Here is an 18,476-nt window from a genome sequence, read left to right on the forward strand (position 1 = left end):
GAGATGGGTTTGCAAATACCAGTTTGGCTCTTGGAGGAGGTTCATGGGGTACTTTTCACACCTGGGGCTTCGTGTAACTTATCTACAGGGTGTAAACCAGAGCAGGAACAAGTTGCTCCTAAATAACAATAGAAAATTACTCCTGTCACCTCAGTAATTATGTCTACCAAATGTTGCCACTACTTTCCCCCTCCTAAACTCAATTGTTTTATGTTTAGCGAGTGGTACAACTTCAAGCTTTCCAACGGTGAGATCTTAACTCACACGTGGAAAGACAGATCATACTCAAAGCCAGTTGTACTCCCGTAGGTGGACCACAACGGATTCCCCCCCCCGTCTTCTTCACTGAAACTTATTTTATTGATCGGATGTTGGAAAATATATTCACAGAAACAATATTATGGCTTACTGTTGCAATGTGCAAAACAGCTGTACATTTAGTTCACGCCTAACAAAGGTTAACAACAGAGAGCTAAGCAAAGTTGAGTCGTCACTCGCACAGACATAAGAAAGATACTGATTTCTGTCATCTGAAAAAAAAAAAAAGGGGAAGGGGAGGGAAAGTGGTTATGGAAAACTTTAGTCAGCTTGAATCTAGGTGGTAGAAACCCAGCTGTCTGTCCTGTGAGTGACCCCTGCGTGGCTGGCAGGAGGTAGTCCCTCTTCAGAGAGTCCCCGTCTTGCTGCCGTCAGCATAAGCGAGGACGTGCGCAGAGCGCCTGCGCTGTGCAAGGCAGCCAGCGCGGCGCGGCCAGCTCCAAACTGCGACCATTACAACTCAAATCATGTCTTTAATTGGACACGGAGCAATAAAGTCAATGGGATACTCTGCTGAATTACTGTGTAGTTGATCCTTTTAATCGCCTATCAGCCAGCCTAATGGACCAACAGGTTTCACGTACTCCCCAGAGCCTCAACTATGAACTTAAAATGAATTTCGCTTTTGTGAAAAATGATACTGGGAAATGAAGGTCTAGCTTCACGGGGAAAGGTACACTATTACAGAGGACAGCAAAAGGAGTTTCTGGAGATGTGCTTTAGCTGTGACCTGGAATGCTGCTTTTTATCGGTGAGAGCAATGTGATCTCCAGATCCATTCAGCGCTCGTCTCTCATGAGACTGCCAACAAGAAAGCTCAAACTTGGTGCCAATTGTGAGAGTTGTGAGGGTTTGGTGGTTTTTTTTGGTGTGTCTTAAGTAAGAATTGTGGCCTGAGATGACTTAGACATTCCACACAGACACTTAATCCTCACATGTGAGATTTCAACTCTTACTAACCTGCTTGAGATTTGGTTTGGTGACCCAGAAGAGAGAGGTCCCACCTCCCCTGACACCCACCCCCCCCCTTAGTTTTGTGCCGGATCTGTCATTATATAGTTACAGTAAGACTGTGAAGTACGGTACAACGTGGCAAGCTGATCGTGATCTGTGTTGTTTTTATTACAAATGGTGCAGCATCAAGTTTTCAAGTAAGTCTATGTTTGTTTTTTAAAACGATGCACAACCGTCCAGTTTTTCATTTAATTGAAACCATACAAAATACAAATGCCCATGTTAATGTAGCTAGTTTCAGACAATACATTCAAAAACACTGAAAAACAAAGCCTCCTCTCCAGTTACAAACATGAACAAATGATGTTATGGAGCCCTGACTTCTATCGTTAATCCATCCCTTTCCCTAGCATACCCCAGCCGGGCACTGTGGGTGGCTGAGCTGTCTACATTGTGCAAGATTTGTCGGCTGGACCCTGGGAAGGAGGGGAAGGCCCTATGCTAGGATTTGTTTTTGGAAGAACAATAGGTTTTGGCCTAAGAGCAGGAGGTTTCAGCTGCACTCCCATTCTAGGGGCCACCACGGGCTTGAAAGTACTCATGGTGTCACTGGAAGAACTAGTGCTACGGCGGATCTGAGGCTCGGAGCTCCTTAAAACGACGCTGTGGAGAGGGCTGAGCGACTCCGTGGAGGTGGCGGGGGTGGGGGTGTTTTTCATTTGTTCCAAGGTGTCCAACACGACATCGGGGGCGTGCTTCGCCGAGCTCTGCCGCTCCAGCTCACGGAGCTCGTTCAGCGCCGTGTTCATCGTCTCCTCGATGTCCTGGGTGAGCACAGAGAAAGCGGCACGTCATTCGAATTGCTACTGAACGCAAAGCACCGGTGGAGCAGGGGGAGGGGGTGAATGCATGAGTTAATTTGCCAGCCATCCGTTCTTTAACGAATATTATAGCGCTAAAGCCAATTTCCACCAGATTTATTTGAAGGACACTACGACTGACAAGATGGCAGCTTTGGCGGGACGTTACAAATATTTAACCTGTTCACATGAGAGAGTAAAAATTCAGCTAAAAAAATTTAAAAGTCAATTAAACTAAATCCTGCAAGCCATTTTATTAAGTGATTGTCAGGACAACAGATATTTGCTCAGCAGTGTTTTTAACTGTGAAGATTTCTGTCATGTCTCGGGTACCGACAGCTGTAAAGATTTTAGTCCATTTGCTACCTCTTAGCTTAGTGCTCCTCTCATCTAGAGCCCCAAGAATTCAGGATCTGTATTCCCTCACAGGGATTATAAACTGGGTTTTGTAAGCAAATAATACTTGTTTGTCTATCAGCTCTTCTCTCTTCCTGTTCCTCTGAGTTAAATTTTAAGCAGAAAAAACTGCAAGACATTGTTCAGTGAGCCTACCTAAGAAATTTTTTTCATCAGGATTTCTGGTACAAATACTAAAAGAACGAACCAAGACACTAGTTTACTATGTTCAAGACACTAGTTTACTATGTTTCAGTGGTACTGAGATACAATGGAGCCGATTAAATATCGGGTGTCCCCTGCTCACTTACAGTAACTTTCATGCAGTTTAATCACGGTTTCGGTTCCCTCACTGATGAATGATCACTAGTCTATGCATCAAAAAAACCCCCCTTAAACCAAACAGCACTGTGTGTGGTTCCAGGAAAGTAAATAAATAACTTACAGTAAAATAAATTTGTTGTAAGTTATTTGTAACAACATTTTGTTACATACATGTGACAACATGTACACCTTCTAACTCTCTAATACATGGTTCAGCTTTCTGAGCCAAACATGACAGTCCCTTCTATCCCTTGTTGGAAGCAGAGTTTGAAAGCAAGCATCACCAGTAGATTAAATTTTAAAACACGAGTGCCAGCATTATTGTAAAATACTTTTGCAATCACATTGTACCCTCAGGGTGCCCCTAGTAATCATGTTATACTACCTAGACAAAACGCGAGTTCTGAAGACGGCGGTATCTATTTGCTCGAGAGCTGTTACCAGCTCTGCGCAACAGACCAATTTGATGATCACGGTCCTCCCTATTCCATCCCTCTCACCTCTTCACTGCCAGGAATGAGACTGGCGAGTGTTCACGCAGGGATAAGATGGCCCGTGATTTACGCAGGTGCCATGTCTTGTACATCACGTTCTTAGGCACAACTACAGGCAGCAAATCAACGCACAGTATGAACTATAGGAAAACTACGTGAAATGCACAAGACCCTGGAATGTAAATCTGTGCTTTGAATGGTGATGGTCGCTAGTAGCCAGTCAGAGCACTCTTCTGCAGAGCATAATAGTGAGAAATAACTGAACACTAATTACATACAAGTTAGAATAGGCCAGCCTTCATCGGAGCACGCAGATTTACATAGCTGTTGTAATCACATACTATCCTAGCGTTCCGGGTGGCAGAAGCAATTTCATTACGATATAACAGGAAATAATTTCTTTTTATTGCTACTGCAATGTCTGTTCCCCCTTGTGCTTCTTCTATCCAGGATCCCTTAATGCATCTTCTTTCACACACGCTCTGTTTAAAAAGCTAAGTAGGATATTCTCCTGCGCCAGTGTACATGCTCTGCACTACGCTGTTGACTGAGATTTGCTCCTCAGAAAATCAGAGTGACAAATAAAATAAAGAAGACACAAACCTGAGCTATTGACTCTGGGTCCAGTGGTTTATGGTCATTGAAACCTGTGTACTGACCAGATGACGTAGATCTTCTAATTGGAGGGCTATCAATCTTCTTTAGAGAATCGTGCCTACTGATGTTAGTGAGACTGCCATGCCCAGGTCTACGCCTCCTTTCAGGGCTGTCGGCATTGAGGCTGCGATTTTGAAGGAGGGCTCTGGGACTGCAGTGAGTTGCCAGGTTGGGGGAACCTAGCTCCACGGATGAGTTGGAGAGAGGATGAGGTGGGTGTACTGGGCAGTGACCATCACTGCTCCTGCCGGGGCGTCTTAGAGGAGGCGGAGGTTCTGATCTCTTTCTTTGCCTGCACCAATGAAGAAGTGGTTATAGGACCATTTGTAGTGACCCACCATAAGCATGTGGAGAATTAATTGCTGCGTTACCCAGTCTGTGAGCAGCACTACTGAAAACATGTTATGCTTACATAACATATATCTTACCTTCCTAAATACATGTCAGAGTGACGGTCAGTGGGAGAGTTCATGTCCTTTGATGACGACTTGTCCTCAGTTATGGGTCCGCTGCTGGCCTCACTGTCTGCTTTTTGGCTCAGTGTATCTGAGAAAGTATCATCCCTGAACAGAACACACATGGTGAGATGAGAGTCAGTGAGTTAAGTGTAACAGAGAGCATCTTGGTACTCCCAGATTTTAATCCCCTTAAGAAAAGCAAGCATGATAAAATGCACTGCAGCCCCTCCATGTCTCCAAAAATTGCTTGTAATCCTTCTGTTTACTGAGCTCTTTACATTTTGACTATAACCTTTCTGTAAAGAACAACTTTGTCATCCTTGGCAAAGCACATGCTTAATACTGTAAAACGAGTTCAGGGCTGCATTTCTCCAGCCCTTGCTATTCTGAAGTTAAACGTCAGCAATTGCTACAAAGAGACAACCAAATTAAAATAGATGCGGCAGCATCCATCTCTTAATGTAGCGGGAACATATCCATAAACAAAGTAGCTTAGCCTAGTAGTACCTTTTGATTAAGAGCTGTCAATTCAGGGCAATAAAGACAGAGGCATCCTGCACAGAAAGCATATTTTTAATCTACCTGAGCCTTCAAACCAGTGTCCCATTTGGAAATCGCTTTGTTAATTGCTTCAGCATGTTTTTACACCCCACCAAGAACCTTGTCACACCAAACACTGCTTACATATCCTGCACCACTATGTACTGGTGAGGGACAAGGCCATCAATTCCGTTGTGCCTTCCTTCCCACCAATCTTCAGACGCTCGGTGATAGAGCAGAAGGGAAGCTCCTTTCTTGAAAGAGAGTTCTCGCGCAGATCTTCCAACGTAGTCAAACTTGGCTATAGCTTCTATGGGCTCACACTCTGGGTAGGGAGGGAAGAAGAAAAGATATCAGATTCCACGCTGGCTTGTCTGCTCATTTTAGTTTTATAAAACCCATTTATTGCATTTTCTCAGTGCTCATTCTTATTGAGCAGAGCCAACAGAGATCAACTGAGCTAAGGCAGACTGCAGGCAGTAGTTATGATATGTCCCTTACAAAGAAACATAATCAATCTGTGCCCCAGGTGTGAAACATCTGGGTAGCTTCACAATCTGCAGAAAACATAACGGCATACTCAGATGTTACGATAGCTGCTGGTGGGAGAAGGGTCTCTGCCTCCCGCTGCAAGAGCTCCTTCTTGGCTGGGGAGTGGGACGGAGGACAGGCAATGAGGGTCTCCGAAAGCAATATGAACAAACCCAGATGAATAATCAGAGGGAAGCAGTGTGATAAAGAAAATGTAAACGGGAGTGCCTTTAGCATCTGTGGGAGCAAAGGAGGGAAGACAGGATTTCCCTGTGCATGAGTAGGGATGCTCTGGCTCATTGGGCTATGAGATTTCCGTCTTTCACGTGACAAGCATGCAGACCTAGTGAAAACCTAGCGTTTTACACAATACTGAAACCTAGTGCTTTAATCTGCTACTTTAATACCCTTTTTAAGTGAGGCAGATGGCCCCAGACAGCCTAAGGATGACTCCTCCGCAGGGGCAGCCCCTGTGTGGCCTGAAGTTGCCTAAGGCAGCTCTGCCTGCTCCAACATCCCAAGCTCCTCTGTTTTCCGCAGAGGAGGATGGTATTTTCTGAAGTCACACATTGTTTACAGCAGTCCTGGCTCATCCTCCCTCAGTATTCTGGTAAATTCAGCCTTACACTAGGAATGACTCCATCCTGTAACCCAGGCTTGGGTTGGAAACCTACTGATGTCAGTGAAGACTGCAGGCATCTTCAGAGCTGTGCCCAGACATCAGTGAAGCAGCTGTGATTTTAACAACCCCTAGTTCCTTCTGCACAAAACCAAAAGCACCTGAGCTCAAACAGACTAAAATGTGTCACCGCAGTCTCAAAACATAAAGAAAAACCTGCAAAATATGGCTTTAAAAATCACACACTTTGTAGATTCCAATAACTCAGAGTCCACAAAATGACAAATGTTTTTACATAATTAGAGTAATATTTAGATGGAAATTAACATCTGGCCTAACGACTAGCATAGCAACTTTCTGTCTGGTGCAAATTAAAATTGCTGAGGTTGTAACTCCCCAAAGAACCAGGCTTGTAATGAAAGCCACGGTCCCCTTGTGACAATATTTTGTGCAGGAATGTCTTTTTAAAATTAACTTCATCCCGCAGCATGAAAGCATAATGACAGCACCTTTACTGAGGTTATAGTTTGCAGCTGTTTTTTTTAATAACTTGCCCAGCCCGCAGAAGGCTGTCTTGTGGTTTGCTGCTTCTGCAGTCACGGTAAGGGCTCCCATCAGCGAGGAACTGCAGCGTGTTTAGGAGTTACAAACCCAGAAACTTTCCAGAGATGGCATAGAGTGGGGTGTGGAATTCACTGTTACAAATGCAAAAGTAATAGATGCTGGCAGAAATGAGCTTGAGTATACAAATGCAAGTAAGAATCTAGCAATAGCAGTATTAATTCCTGAAAATGCATCGCTACTGGATGGCTCGCTGGCAGGCGTTCCCTGGTGGGTGGGAAGGGAGTGATAGGTTTCTCGGTTTTATGTTTTTTAAAAAGAGAACATGTAGAGATGAAATAGAAAGAAACATTCTGGAAAGCTGGGAAAACTTTAATGCTGGTGTATATATTAGTGATATATTCTAATATACAACCTTGTTTCCATTTTTAGATACTCCATCTATGGTATATCTCTAACAGAAAGTACAGACGTGACAAAGCAACTATAGGCATGGAAAGACACTATTGCCAAATGAAAAGAAAGAAAACTGAACATGCCTGTTTATCCTGCATCGTGTTTAAGAGGGCAATATTAAATCAAATGGCAATAATGTAACGCTGACAAAAGAACGCTGTTTTTACACATATCATGCATGTTGTTTGTGGAATTCATTATAAGAAAGTATTACTGGGATTGGGTAGGATTGAGAAGAGCAGACGTTTGTATGAAGACACTGTTCTCAGATTGCAGGTAAGTTATGGGTTATGGAAGAGCAGGTCAAGAATTCAGAAGCAAAAGCTCCCAGGTTTCAGCGAGCCAGCCACTCAGTAATGGGTAATACTTTAAAATGCAAAAAGAAGCCCAATCAAACAAAAACCACTTTATGGTAAGTAAGAAAATCCCAAATTTCCTGTACGCATTTTCCTTTGACATTCTCCAAGGTTAACTGATAATGGTCATGGGTACTAGATTGATTGACAAGCCCCTACACCGATGAGCTATGGGATTTCCTGTTTCTCTGCTAATTTCAACAGACCATAAAACATCCCACATTTGAGTATACAGGTCTTCTTATTTACAAATTAACGGACTAAACTAGAAATAGTTCTCTCTCCCTCATTGGAATTACACTAATCTAAGTGTGGTGCATGGTGGGAATCTGTTTTTTGTGCCCTTCCATCGCCTGCAAGACTCACAGATGCTCCCAGAGGTCTGAAGGAAGTTGCCCCACTGGAACCAGCTGTATGAATTGGTAATGTACAGATAATGGATGTGACTTTTGAGACATGTTTCTTAGATTGCCTGGGTAACAAATCGTACCTCCTCGGGGAGGAGGTGCCCAGTAGATCTCACACAGTTTTCTTAATGGAACCAGAAATAAGTGCAGACAGGTCTTAATATTTTGTAAGGAACTTTTTCTTTGCTTGAATGTTGCTTTTACATGGAGAGAACTCTCCTATAGCAAACAGTACCAAGACTGTACTTAAATAGTAATTCACCTTGTTACAGGTCAAGCCTTAATAGTTAAAACCAAAGTACCGTGAGAGTTACTCCTAGAAATAAATGCATTTTGAAAAGCTAAGCCTCTTAATATCAAGGTTACTGAATGACAGACAAGCATTTCCAGAAAAGCAAAGGTGATGAAAGCTAAATTTGGGATCTGTAACTCAAATTCTGTGTGGTACTGAATGTCTAACAGTAAAATTGACATCTCAGAGGGAAATGTAATTGCACTGCTCTGTCCACACCTGGGGGCATTCGCCTACAATAGCAAGAAGTATTTGATGACATACAGGATCTCACCAGCTACCATCTCTAGTGACTCAGGCAATGGCATGGAATTGAAAAATTAGGACAAACCGAAGAACTGTGGGAAAAGCTTTAGGGATTCTGTTAATCAGCCAGCTCTGTTCTCACTGTTTTACTCATGACCCCCAAAGTTTGTGATGATTACTACTGCCACTTGATGACACATTATGTTGCAGTGGGCTTAAAAATCGAGGTTTGATGCCAAGTAGAGCTGTCCAGATCCAACAGCTTGGGAGAGCAGAAAGGGCAGAGGAAACGTGAGTGCTAATTTTAGTCTTGCGATTGGAGCGCCAGATGTAGTACCAACCTCCCTACAGAGGTGATGGCATTGAAGTGGCACTGTGCTGCCCTCTAGGCCTCAGGGCACAAGGAGCTAAGGAAAAGAGGGGACACCAGACCCTGCACTTTTTTGGGGGGGGGAAGGGTTGTTGTTGCTCTGCTCTTCCTCAGTTCTCCCAGGTGTACCCTGGCCGCTGGGAAAACAGTATGTCCTTGAACTCCCTGGGAACACGCTACCCTCCAGTGTGTTTATCCTCTTCTGCACCCCATCAGAGAACAGCGGCTTTGCAATTACTAAGTCCTGTGCTCAGGACAGCTGTGCTCTGACTGGGGAATGGCAAAAGCAAAGAAATGTTGCAAGGTGTTGACAGAAGAGAATTTGGCAAAATGTCGATCACAGCATGCGCTACTGAAAAGCCGGAAAATTACTACGTGTTGGGGACACAACAATAACTTACAGCCTTATGTGTCCCTGTAATTTTTGTTTCCCACATAACTACCACCCCAGTTTTTAACCTATGTTTATGAGATATCTATGAACAGTGGGATATTAATTGTATGTATGTTTTCCCAGGAGAAACCCATCTGTTTAACTTCCTCAGGAAATTTTCTCTTACTTCCTTTGAAAACGAACCTCGTCACCCCTTTCCATATGCCTCCAACAAGAATAAAAAATCTCCAGCAAACTGAAGGTAAAGGAAATATACTAAAAACTGCTTCAGCAAAACATGAACAATATCCTTTGTATCTTTATTGCAGAGGGACTTTCAGGTAAAGGTTTTTCTGCAGCAAAATTACAGATAGTTGGTTTTTCTTTTTTTTTGTGCCCCAGCTGAGTAAAAATGTTCTGAACTTCACACATTAAATTTCATTTCCAGATTTAGGAGAATGAAGAAACTTATGTGTTTTCCTTAATAGGGATACTTTCTGCACATTTAAAAAAGACTGAAACAGTAAAATGCACCTCCTTCCCTTTTCCCTTTCCAGTGATCAGCAGAAATATGTGAACACCAGTAACATTAGAAAATAAGAGCAACTTATATGCTTAAAATTAACCAGTTATGAAGTATTTATATGATCAATTATAAGTTCCAGTCTTCTTTTCCCCCAGCTACCAGTTTTTACCTCTGAAGTCATAACTTATTTTTTAATTTTTGAAAAGTCTTGTTGTTTTCTAAATTGTAATTAAACATTCCTAGTGCTACTGAGCCAGACCCTACAGATGGGTTTATTCTAGTAGGCACAGAGAGATTCACTTGTAGTTTAATACAAGTAGTTTTATACAAGTAGTTCTTATAACAACAATAACTAAAGTAAAAAAATAAATCCTTTCAGTTTTCAGTTTTGATCACAGCCTTGGGATTACAATTCAATAACCCTATGATTCCTATGGGGTTAGCTGCTTGGTCTTGCATATGTATACAACATTTTAGCATAAAAATAATCAGATTTTCAACATTAAAAAATAATTACATTTATAGAATGTGCTTTTTTTTATCTCCTAACGGAAGGAAATATGTAAGTACCACTTGTCTGATCAATAGAGCAGCAATGCTGCTCCTCCCTTTCTCTCTCTTCCCACACACTGATGGCAGTGATGCACCCAGATTATAATCAATGAATCAATCACATTAAACCCCCAAAATACTCCAGACTCTTTAGTGGAATTTTTTTTTTGTCCACCACACGTCAAGCAGTGACTCTCATGAAGTTCAATATGTAAACTGAAAAATTCTCACCTACTCTCATATTGGTACCAAGAACATTTTATAAAAGGAATTGTCCAAAGGACAAACATGAATGTATGTGCAAAGAGATGGTGAATGCATTTAATCTAAAGCCTGTAACCTACATTAGAAAAATGTGCTACTATAATGGAAAGCCTCATCCATGGAAAAAAAATGGGTGAGAGCTTGCAGGCTGAGAACCAAAGGCCAACACCGTTTTGTATGCACTGCAGGCTTCCTAATATTTCTCTTTGCAGGAGTACTTCTCTAGATTACAAATATTTTTGTGCTAACAATTATTTCACTGCAAACACAAATGTCTGCTTCCTGTTGGCACTGAATTAATCAAAAAGGTGGGATGGGGCAACCAGAATTAAATTGCTGGACAATCTGGTGAACAAAAAGCCATGTCTTAAGCAGTTAAATCTTTTAACAGAACTCTGTCCTGTTGACAGCTATTGTCTCCAGGGTTTGTCTCCGCCAATGACATAGTCATAACACAGGTAGTAGCACCACAACAGGAATGTAAAACTGTTATTATAACTACACAGTGATGGGGTAGAGCCCATGATTATTGAGGCACAAGTGATGCACTGTGTGATGCCATGGTGCTGCTCCTCTGGATGCTGCTGATGTTTTAATCTTTCCTAAGCATGGTTTTGAAGTTGCCGCTTTTCATTGCTGCTGAAGAGCTGCACTTCTTTTCCATGCCTGCTCAGGCCTTTATCTCTCAGTTTGGTGACGGCACCCCAAAGTTGGCCCCAGTGTACTGAACCAGTGCGTCACCTGCATTTCACTACTTCACTTGTGCTCCAAACAAGAGACAGACAGACTTCTTCAGCTTCCACGCTTGCTTCATACCTCCAAAGAAAGATGGAGCTCTTATAAAATATAGCTATACTGTCTTGGAAAAATAAAGTGCAATTATGAATTTGTTCACACCATTTAGGAGAGCCGTGTTATATAATTATGGTGGGTTTAGCTCTACAGAGCTCATCAAGAGGAACCTACGTACAGGCTGTCTTGTAAAACTGGAAGTATTCCCTACTGCGGGTGCAGGCATGGGTATACACCCCACGGAGAAGATTAACAGTGACTATCCTCATTTTTTTCTCACTTCTGTGATCTCTGCCCACCCAACTGTCCCTCTTCTCCAAACAGCTGCACTGATAGACTCTGCCTCCCCCTCCTCACCACAGCAGAGGGGAAGAGACAGGCAATCTGTCACTGACAGCTTGCCTACGTGACAAAGCAGACGGGTACAGCTAGAATGGAACTATTGTTTACATTGTTCTGTGTGCAATGGGACCAGTGTAGCCAGGTTTCCTATAGATACACCTTCCTGTTCCTCTTCCCTATGGCAATCGGCCACAGCTCCTAACCAGGACATCCTTTTTTTTTAAGAAAAATTTCCTTCTCTGCTGTAGGTCTTTTCCTCCCCTTTGCCCCTCTCTGTCTTTTCCTTTTCCTCCTTCCACACATCCTCTGAGATGGACAAGGGGCAGCTTTTGTTTCTGCTTGTGCGAAGTGCACGTGTGCTGGTTTCTCTGTCTGGGTTGCCTGCTGGCCAGATATGCAGCGAACTCACAGATATGCGGCTCTGCTCTACAGGAACCGTTACTCTTACTCCTTCACCTCTAACTGGCTACTAATTGCCAGGAAAATGGTAGTTATTCCACAGTTTTGACACCTCTTTCCATCTGCTACATTTGCTTGAAACTGAGTAGAAGTTACTGGGAGGGACATCTGAAGGATGGTGCAACTGAAATACGTCACAGTCAAATACACCTTCAGGAAACCTGGCTAAAAAGAAATGATGTAATAGAGCTGCATCAAGCTTTTCATGGATATCTATTGTACTCAGAACTGTCACAGTATATGTGATTAATATTTATAGCAAATGACTTGTTCAGAAGTTTCACTGTGGAAGGTACACGCATGTTTTTCAGTAGTTATAAGTCCTTTAGATGGAACAGCTTTTAAATTCGTATCAAAATAGAGCCCACTGAATGGCAAATATCCCTTAGTTGAAATGTAAGTTTAGCTTTTCCAGACAAAAGAAAAAGAGTCGCTAAAAATGTAACATTATATCAGAAAATAATATGTGCTGACTGAAATAGTTTCTCTCTTGCCCTTCCTGTGACTGGACAAATCAGGAGAGAACAAGGAAACAGCTGGTCAAACACTGATGAATCATAGTGAAAAAGCACACAAACAGAGATTAAAGAAGCCGGCTTTGCTACAGACCACCAGGACTGAAATCCTCTTCTTTCAAATAAGACACAATTAGGAAAGGAGGAAGGTCTCCCGCATGAAACACCTGTAAAACTTATTCCTATCAAAGGCAGAGTAATGTAACAGACGTACCGTCTTCACTGGTATGGGGCTCCGTACTAGCGTCCTGGTCCACTTCCTCCAGTGTACCATGTTCGCTGTATGGGCTGTCACTGAAGGGAAACAAAAGGTCGAGCAGAGAGAGAAACCACAGCATGAAAAGGATGCTTCAGTGGGCATTAAACCCCAGTCCCCTTCTTCCCCAGCCCGATGGGGGTAACTGACGTCCTCCACACATGTCAAAAATGTGCCACCCCCATGAGATTAATTATAGTTATTCTTATAATGCTATAAAGTCACGTGCAACATAATTCTCATGACATGCTATGAATACACAATTACTGAAGAAGTCTATGCGCCTCTTCTTCAAACATCTTCAGTTATTAAGAAGTTCCCAGAACCTTTGCATCCTTTCACTTATGAGAAGGGTGTGCGCTGCTAAGAGAGGAAAGGAGCAGGGGGAAGGTATCATAAGCTGAAATTTGTCAAGATGGTTCAGTCAGAAAGCCAGTTTCCAGCTGTGTGCTCTGCATAGTACACCTGGAATCCTGGCTGTGTCTGGCTGAACGCAAGGGTAGTTTCCTCCACAAAATGTTGTAGGGAACCTCATCATAATTGCCTTTGCTTCATGTTTTTTACAGCTAACACTTTCCTATGTGAACCTAAATGCTTTTCTCATTTATCTTCATACTTCCATTGTGTGTGAAAGTCATTCTGTATCACAGGAGTTATCCAGACAACCAGTCTAATGATTTTGTTAAGGAGATATAGAAGGGTAATAATCTGACTTACCAGTAGTCATCTCCAGCCATGCATTTTTCATACACTGGGCCATCAAGTTCTTTCGCATCTGGAAAAATAGCCTCATGATGGATGATGATAGTTTTGATTATCTCATTCACGTGTGCCTGACAAGACACCTGGTCTTGTATGTCCGGAACTGGCATCAGGGTTGGCCCAAAACAAATAGCCAGGTTGTATGGATCCATCATGTTTTCATCACTGTACTGTGAAAGGCTGTTATAACAGAAAAATCAAGAAAAATTGACTCTTCTACTGCGACTAGCCTTATTCTGAAAACTGCAGAAATTTTGTTTTCCACCAAAACTTAGAGATTTCCTATTCTCCTCGACACTTAATCCCACATAACGCAACAAACAAAAAAAAGGAGATTTCTTCAATAGGCTACACACATTATAAAGTGAGTTTATAGCACAGGTATGTATGTAGATGGATGTGTTTCTACGTTGTTGTGTTTAGTGTACGCTGACTTAATGGGCTAATGTAAAATGCATCAACTGCTGCTGCTTCTGTCTCATCAGCGTTTATCCTTGGAGGCCCAAGTGGACTGGATCCAAAGTGGATCATGTTCATCATTTCTCATCAGACCCTGATGCATCTCTCCCATCAACTGGCTATATAACTTGGGCAGACTGAATTGTTTTCTGGAGGTAGGTTAAGTTCCTGGATCTTGCAAAGGCTCCTGTGACTTCTGGTTTCTGTTTTTACCATACAACCTAAAATCCCTGAGCACCTTGCCTTCTGCCCACAAACTCCCACAGGGGTTTCATTTTGGAAGCAACCAAACAAAAGACTTTGATTGTTCTTATTAATCAACTTCTGCAAGGTCTCTTTTCCTCCAGAAAATTCGCCATTACTAGTTTTCAATTTTGATTTTGAATGAGAAGTTGCTCTTTGTTCCCTTGTTAAAAGGCATTGGCATTTCTAGCGGAAATGCTGGCTTTTAAGTGGTTCTGGGCAGGGCCAGTCAAACAGAACCTGAAGCACTGGGATGCCCTTTACCTCAGTGTTGTTCTGTGCTCTGAAGCAGCATATGAATTAGTATGTCTGGTTGTGTTTAAATACAGCATCATATTCCCTTTAGAAAGGGAATTTTATAGAGCGTACGTACATGTACAAACAATACAAACTGAAGAGGCAAACCTTCTAAATTACTCCCTTCATAACTAGCTTGCAAAATTAATCAAGCTCTCCTCTTTCTTATGTCGTGATTTGTTATCATATCCTGTGTATTAATTGGGGACATCTTGTTCTACTGATTTATAAGGTGGTTCAGCCTTTATATGTGTGCAAGAACGTGTAAAAAAGATTATCATCCTGAAACATGTGAAGTCCTGCTGGTGGCTAGTAACATCTGGTGCTCCTCAGGGCTCAATACTGGGGCTGATACTATTCAACATCTTCACGAATGGCCTAGACAACAGGATGGAGTGCACAGTCAGCCAACTTACAGATGATGCCACACTGTGGGGAACAGCAGATATGCTAAAGCGCAGGGTTTTACCATTTAGAAGGACCTTGAGAAGATGGAGGAATGGATGAACAGGGGTTTCATCAAGTTCAACAAGAATGAATGCAAAGTTCTGCCAGTGGGATGAAATAATCCCATGGATTATTACAGTCTGAAGCTGACTGTTAGATATTAGCTCCCAAGGAAAAGCACTGGAAAAAGCATTTCTTGGACAAGAAGTTGGAAGTGATTCAGCAGTGTGTCTTCCAGCGATGAAGGCTAGTTACATATGTGTGTGTATTAGGAAAAGCAAAGCCAGCAGGTCAAGGGAATTGATTCTTCCCCTTCCGCTTGGTGCTCATGAAGTCAAGACAAAGTCTTGAGCAACTTTGTCTAACTTTAGAAGCTTTGAGCAGGATCCGAGACCAGATGAGGTCAAGCCATGAGGTCTGATGACTTCATGTGGCCAAACACGCCTAACTGCATGTGCAAAAAGCAGAACTGGATTTGCAGAAAGTCAAACTATGGGAATATTTTTCCTGTGGATGCACCAGGAGCAGTTTGGAGGCATATAAGATTTAGTCTGCTTTCTGAATTGCGTTCCTGTGGAGAGCACAGATGAAGCTAACATGACAATGTAACGAGTACAGACTCTGGCCAATCTGTGTGTCTAAGCAGAGGAGAAGCTGTGATATAAGCCTATGAGATATTTACACAATGTCCCTACAGAGGGATGAATTCATGTTCTCAATGAATGGTTATTTTCATAAAACTTTAGATCTCTGCCCCTCTTTTAAATATTGCTTGAAAGTGGTTCAGAAATTACTAGAAGAAAGGAAACGAGAACAGCTGTGAATACAGGCACGCACACATAACCTGGCTGCAAGGACTCTGTTTCTATAGGAACAGACAGGATGGATGAAATGGGGAAGGTCACAAAGACCGAATGAATCAGCAGAGGGCAAATTTAGAAAAAAAAAAAGAGGAAAGGGCAATATGAAAACAGATATAACAGGAAACAGACAACATAGCAGCAGAAAGAGAAAAGCTAGAATCAGGGCAAAGTGCACAAGAAGCAAAATTTGCAGTGAAAATACTGAGGTCAGCAAAACCGGAGAGGGCTGTGAAGGACTAGAGGGAGAAACACAGTGCAATTGCCCAACCTGTCTTTTATTTTCTCTTTGGGAATGCAGAAGTTTTTCTGGGATGTTGAAGACATGAACATCACTTTCCCTTTCTCACACAACCCTCCTTTCAGCAGCTGCCTGTGTTTTGCAATGTGATAACCAAGCTACTTTATATCAAAGCATACACAGGGGATGTATGTTCTCTATACTGGTAGCCCTATTAGCAAAAAATAGAAGCAGCAACACAAAGTCTCACCCTGGCAGTGTCTAGCATCAAATAGGTAGCTTGTAGTGCCCGTGCTGCTTGAATATACTGCTTATTTTTCCCATCAGGAGATTAAAATCAGCTTGAGACAAGGAAAAAAAACCTTCTACTTTTAAATTACATAAATTATTTTTAATGTAGTTACAGTTTTTGTTTGTTATTTTTCTTACCAGCTTATTTTCTTATCAGCTTTAATGCTGTACCCTGCACTCCCCATTTCAGACAACACTTGAACCTGTTTTATTACAACCTTGCTCAGTTTTGGACCAATGGAATTTTAATTTGAATGAAAACTGGTGTTTTCCTGCTATTTTCATTGCCAGTTAGAAGATAATCTCTTGTGTTACTTGGAGCTTAAATGTAAATTCTACATAGAGTATGAGTAAACCCAAAGAGCTTCAATACCAGCATAGGAAGGCAGATAAAGACACAACAGCTTGGGGAATGATAAAGCACTTACTGGTTGAGGAAGGCGAAGAGGTATCTCATCACTATAAGGACCGACCTGGGCAAAGTAAGGAGGAGTTTGCGGATGTGAAGAGCCCTCTCATAGAGATTGTCTATTCCTGCAATCAAAAGAAAGTATTTTAAGTTCCCTTTCACATGATGGTCTGAAATAGCATTCAGTCAGTTTACTCAATTTACTTCGACCCTTTACCATCACGTCCCTAGCCATTATCTTCTCACTTTGACCTATTAGAAAAATAAGATCTAAAAGTCCTTCTCCCGCTCTTTAAAACCACACAGTTTAAAAGTAACGTCTTTAAATATAAGAAGTCACAAATCTGCCTAAGTGCACAAATCTATGCCACTTGCTGAGGTAGGAAGCTCACAAAAACACAATATCAGTACATAAGTCTAAGGAACCAAGGAGAGATGTTTGCTATCAGTTTCAAACACAGATTCATTCTCCTTATTTGAATGTTCATATTGCATATAATATTCCAGTCACTGAGTTTCTCTAATGAGTTTTCTTAGTCAAATGTCCAGCTGTAACTCTCTTAATGGCAAAGTAGGAGAAAGGTCTCATGTTTTACAGTGTGTAAGCAACAAACACAAAGATCCCATGTATTTTCCCAAAAGATTTTATAGCAGTCCACCAAAATTTCTCTGAAGTGGGCAAAACAAAGTCAGCTTAATAAAAGCATCAGTTCCTAATGTCTTATAACAAGGATGCATTATCTTCTGTGTTGGTCAGAAAGATTATGTGGCTCCAAGTGGTCTAGTGATGGGATAAAAGGATCAATTGTTTTTCAAAATAAGTAGTTTTTTACTCAACGTGTTTTCTGGTTAGATCACACTGTTAGCAACAACCTAAAATTTCAGTAACGCTTTTTACACAGACAACAAAGAATGCTGCAATTAACAACATCTAGGGGAAATCTTAGCAGACTGCAGAAATATGTCCAGTGAAATAGATATTCAAAAATTTGGAAATGAAAAACAGGAACTGATTCCAATAGCTGAAAAGTCATTTGTACCACAAAATGTGATATTTAACAGCACACATTTAAAGTAATTACTTACATAAAAACATGGTAACTGTAACCAGAGTTTCTGGTGTATATTCGTGCTCTTTGGTATGGCTATTTCTACCAACTAGCATTTATTTGTAGATGCAAAATGTGTGTTGACTTATGTTTCTTAGAAGAACAATTGGTGTCTCGTAATGAGTATTTTGGTGCCAAAAACTACGCATAAGCAGAGAATGTCGGCAGCAAGACTTCTGTTTACCACACAGAAATGCTCTACTTCATTAGGAAATGCCAGTGTAGTAAACTAAAGGGGAAAGCCTGTTCCCACACCTGCATTCACGGGAGATCCCACTGGCTCAGCAGCACTAGTGTGCTGGGGAACAGAAGATTTTTGGGATGGGGTGAAGCTTGCCCCCTTGGGAGTTGCCCCCACCCATGCTTCCATCAAGAAAGCCCATTTGGATTGTGGTTTTACCGCGGGAGCAGCCAAGCGAAACACCTGCGGGAGGTAAATT

General features: G+C 41.9%; 1 protein-coding gene across 1 annotated transcript in view; it reads right to left on the reverse strand.

Annotated features, from left to right (window-relative positions):
* Positions 1 to 883: 883 nt before the first annotated feature.
* The window catches only part of SRGAP1 (SLIT-ROBO Rho GTPase activating protein 1), a 75,658-nt gene continuing 58,065 nt past the window's right edge, over positions 884 to 18,476 (reverse strand). The window contains exons 15-21 of the mRNA XM_009887819.1: positions 16,947 to 17,052; positions 13,636 to 13,860; positions 12,877 to 12,956; positions 5,146 to 5,326; positions 4,432 to 4,566; positions 3,950 to 4,295; positions 884 to 2,096 (exon numbers count right to left, since the gene is read on the reverse strand). Of these exons, the coding sequence (XP_009886121.1) occupies positions 1,719 to 2,096; positions 3,950 to 4,295; positions 4,432 to 4,566; positions 5,146 to 5,326; positions 12,877 to 12,956; positions 13,636 to 13,860; positions 16,947 to 17,052 (1,451 nt within the window). The 3' untranslated portion in view covers positions 884 to 1,718. The remainder of the gene's footprint in view (positions 2,097 to 3,949; positions 4,296 to 4,431; positions 4,567 to 5,145; positions 5,327 to 12,876; positions 12,957 to 13,635; positions 13,861 to 16,946; positions 17,053 to 18,476) is intronic.

This window comes from Charadrius vociferus, unplaced genomic scaffold, assembly GCF_000708025.1.
Source record: "Charadrius vociferus isolate BGI_N301 unplaced genomic scaffold, ASM70802v2 scaffold125, whole genome shotgun sequence".
Taxonomy (NCBI): Eukaryota; Metazoa; Chordata; class Aves; order Charadriiformes; family Charadriidae; genus Charadrius; species Charadrius vociferus.